This window comes from Glycine max, chromosome 2 (genome assembly GCF_000004515.6).
Source record: "Glycine max cultivar Williams 82 chromosome 2, Glycine_max_v4.0, whole genome shotgun sequence".
In the NCBI taxonomy this organism is placed as follows: Eukaryota; Viridiplantae; Streptophyta; class Magnoliopsida; order Fabales; family Fabaceae; genus Glycine; species Glycine max.
The window spans coordinates 43,393,390-43,397,110 of record NC_016089.4 but is presented as its reverse complement, the minus strand read 5'-3'; the positions used below and the strand labels follow the sequence as shown (position 1 = coordinate 43,397,110).

General features: G+C 35.7%; 1 protein-coding gene across 1 annotated transcript; it reads right to left on the bottom strand.

Annotated features, from left to right (window-relative positions):
- Positions 1–1,113: 1,113 nt before the first annotated feature.
- On the bottom strand, positions 1,114–2,737 carry LOC100807131 (mitogen-activated protein kinase kinase kinase 18). Its single transcript, XM_006575352.4, has one exon. It carries the CDS (start codon positions 2,527–2,529, stop codon positions 1,129–1,131), a length of 1,401 nt encoding a protein of 466 aa, XP_006575415.1. The 5' UTR covers positions 2,530–2,737; the 3' UTR covers positions 1,114–1,128.
- Positions 2,738–3,721: the final 984 nt, after the last annotated feature.

Genomic DNA, 3,721 nt, shown 5'->3' with positions numbered 1-3,721 from the left:
TACTATCTTTTAACAAACATAACTTTAAGTGATAAGAGAAAATTTTATCTTTTATTAATAATAATTAACAATGTTTATATTTTATTATTAAATAGTATTTTCATGATTATGGATTATGTTTAAATTAAAACATGAAATATGAGAAAAATATGTTTTTAAATCCTATAATTTTGATCAAATGTTGTTAAATTCATATTTTTTTATATTGATAAATTTTGTCTTTAAACATTCAAAACATATTTATTTAGTTTTTCTTCTCTAAAAATTCATCACATTTTTTTAAAATAAAGAGAGGCATTGATCACATTTGATTGAATGTATAAAGACTAAAAAATATTTTTTCATTAAATACTTAATGTTTGATTTTGTAGTGATTAATTATCAATTAAATTATGCTATAAGATTATTTTAGATTAATCAATTATATTTAATTTAAGTCCAAAACATGCCATTGCGCTTAGAAAATTATTACAATGATAATTTTACTAGAATCAAGTAAAATGTAAGATTATCTCTCTACATGAGAGAATACATGTAATCTATAAAAAAAATATAAAAAGTAATAGTATAAATTATATTTTTAGTCATTAATGTTTTTTACAAATTTTCTAATTTTTAAACCTATTTTATAAGAATTTATTATTTTAAAATAGTTAATGCGTGCTTAAATATTAGCAACTTAGGCTAGATAGATTAGACCAATTATTAATAAGTTGAATCACTTCACGTATCTTATGTTGCCGCAATTTAGAGGAATTAACTCCACAAATTTAACCCACTTTACCATTCTTAATCAATAGTCTCCTAGATCTTTCTATTTGTATAATCATCTAATTACCTCATTGTAATTCGCTTTGCTCAACCTTATTTTCATTTTCTTATCTCAAATGTCCATTCCAGCTCATATCTCCCATATCATTAACACAAAACTAAAGCAAGGCATCAAATGTCGAACTGTGCATCATTTACACCACCCAATCAATCAATTTATTTTACAATCCATCCAATAAGATTCCAACCCATCACCCCATTGGGATCTCAAAGCTGGATTGTTCACTCTACCTTGTGGCTCTCAATTGCAAACACCTTTCTTTTCCAATTAATTTTTTCACATAGCCCACTTTTCAGTCACGTGTAGTAAAAGGTAAACAACATCAATAATCCAAAAGCATAATATATATTGATATACATTAAGAATATTAAATTACACAACATGAAATTTTTACAATACAAGCTGTAAATGCTGAATATTCCTCTATTCCTACCCAACTTTTCCCACCCACACCCATACCGACAGCTCCAACCACCACCCCCTCCAGCGGTGTTACTCCCACCCAACTTTCCTATTCCCCGATTTACCCCTACAGAATCCGAATATTCCATACCAGTCCCCGCCACATTGTGAAACTCCCAATTTACCCCTTCTTTGCTCGAACCAACACCATCACACTCACACGTACATGCTCCTTCCTCTATTTCTGTTTCTGTTCCCGTTGTCGTTGGTTTTCCGTTGGACTCAATTTCCCTCACCACTATCCAACCCTGCGTTTCCCAATTTACCCTCGACTCTGTCGCAAATTTACTAATTCTATTTTTAATAACTGATTTTTCTTCGCTGTTGGTAAATTTTATAAACACGTCTTCTTGATGATCACGGTCGTTACAATCTGACTCGGAGTTGAGCTCCGAGTCAACCCAGTCGAGAACGCAGCGAGGCGACGATTCAGCAACCGCGTAGTAGGGAAGCAAAAATGGATGCTGCAGCAGCTGATCGCAGCTCCACCGTTCACTATGTTCTCTTCTGAGACACTTCTCGAGAAAATCCTTCCCTAGCTCCGACAACTGCTTTGGAAATTCCGGCAACTCGTCTGAGTAACCGATTCGAGTCAGCGTGTCGACGCCGCGATCCTCCCACGCCGGTTTCCCGGTGACAATCTCGATCACCGTGCATCCGAGCGACCACACGTCGGACTCCGGCCCCTGCCTCTGCCGGCGAACCACCTCCGGCGCCATCCACATCGGACTCCCCCGCGACAACAATAACATCTCCGCCGGCGAGGATTCAATTTCCACCGCCGTGCCAAAATCGGCGAGCTTCACGATTTCGCCGTCGCCGGAGAGAAGCACGTTCCTCCCTTTCACGTCGCAGTGGACGAAGCCTTGCGCGTGAACGTCACGCAGCGCGGACACGAGGCACCACGCGAAGCGCCTCACTAACCGCTCGTCCACGTCAGCGCGGTCCAAGTCAGCGACGGTGCCACCTGGCATGTACTCCAGATGAAGATTCCTGAACGACGCCGTTCCTTCGCACGTGACATCGTCTCCGAGATAAGCCACCACGTGCGGCGAAGCCACCCGCTTCAGAATCCCAATCTCGTTCTCCAACGCCTCCACCTGATGACCAGAAAGCCCCCTTCCACAATCCACGGACTTCACCGCGAAAACGCGATTATCTCTTTTCGAAATCGCCACGTTCACAACCCCAAACGCGCCGTTACCGACGCACTTGCCTCTCACCCACGAAACCATTTTGTTTTCCTTTTTTTTTTTCTTAGTTCGAACTCGAAAGTGTTGTAGTTATTGACATTTGTGTGTGGGTTCCTTGGAGGGGTATATATAAACAACGTAGCGAGTGTTTGTGTCTAACATTCGGTGTTTTGTTTTGTTTTAAAAAAAAAAATAAGAAAAAAGGATTTTGGTTGTACAGCGTGGCAAAATATTTGAAAGTGGATAATTAAGAAAAAAGCGGTGGTGACGTTGAGATGGACATCTGAAAGGGCGGTAATGTTTTTGATGGAGGATTGTGGGAATGAAGTATTGGACACTGTTTTTTTCTTATGGGATTTTTATTTTTAATCCTTATCCATATCATATCACTTCATTGTGGTCATTCAACACTAATTCTAATTCCACTTGTGTAACATTTTTATGCCACCTTTTTTTTTCCTTTCATATTTAGAAATTGTATTAGCTCACGGATACATAATTCTAAGTAAGTACATTTAGGTCCTTTTGTTTAAAGGAAGTCTAGTTCCACACTTCTTAACAATCAAGTACTACACTTTACTTAAGATCAGATAGAATGTAATATCAAATTTATTTTTATTAAAAGTTATTTAGATTGAATTTGATTTTGTATATATCTTAGTTTCAAAATTTGTTGTTAAAATAAAAATACACAATAATCATAGTAAAAAAACAATTTAATGTATTCACCGTCAATGTAGTCAATAATAATAATATTTCTTAAAAAATACTAAACTAAAATGATACTCATCTTAATAACATATTATTGAGAAAATAAAATTGTAAAGAAAATAACTATATCAAATTTTAAATTTTGCTCAAAGTATAACTCAATCCAATAATTCTTTTTCCAATTTTTCAGTTTTTTATTTAATTAATTTTTGTTTATTATATTCAATTTTATCCATTTGCATTAGATTGAATTGGATTATGGGCGCTTCTAAGTGGTCGGTGACATGTTTACGTCACTATTAGACAATAATTACATAACATTGTTTATAATATAGATTGAAGCGGTTATTTTCGTAGCCTTTTCACGTTTAACTCGGTTGAATCTGTTTCGATCCAAGTGCACATCATGGGTGTCATAGGTGGCATTATTAATTATTAATGGTATTATTTTTATAACTTGGATAGGGTGAGAAGAGGTGTTCGTTTTTATTACTTATTACTATATATATTACATTGTTGGGAT

Excerpts from the sequence above, each read along its gene's own strand:
- LOC100807131 (XM_006575352.4), bottom strand. The coding sequence starts at position 2,529 with ATGGTTTCGTGGGTGAGAGGCAAGTGCGTCGGTAACGGCGCGTTTGGG.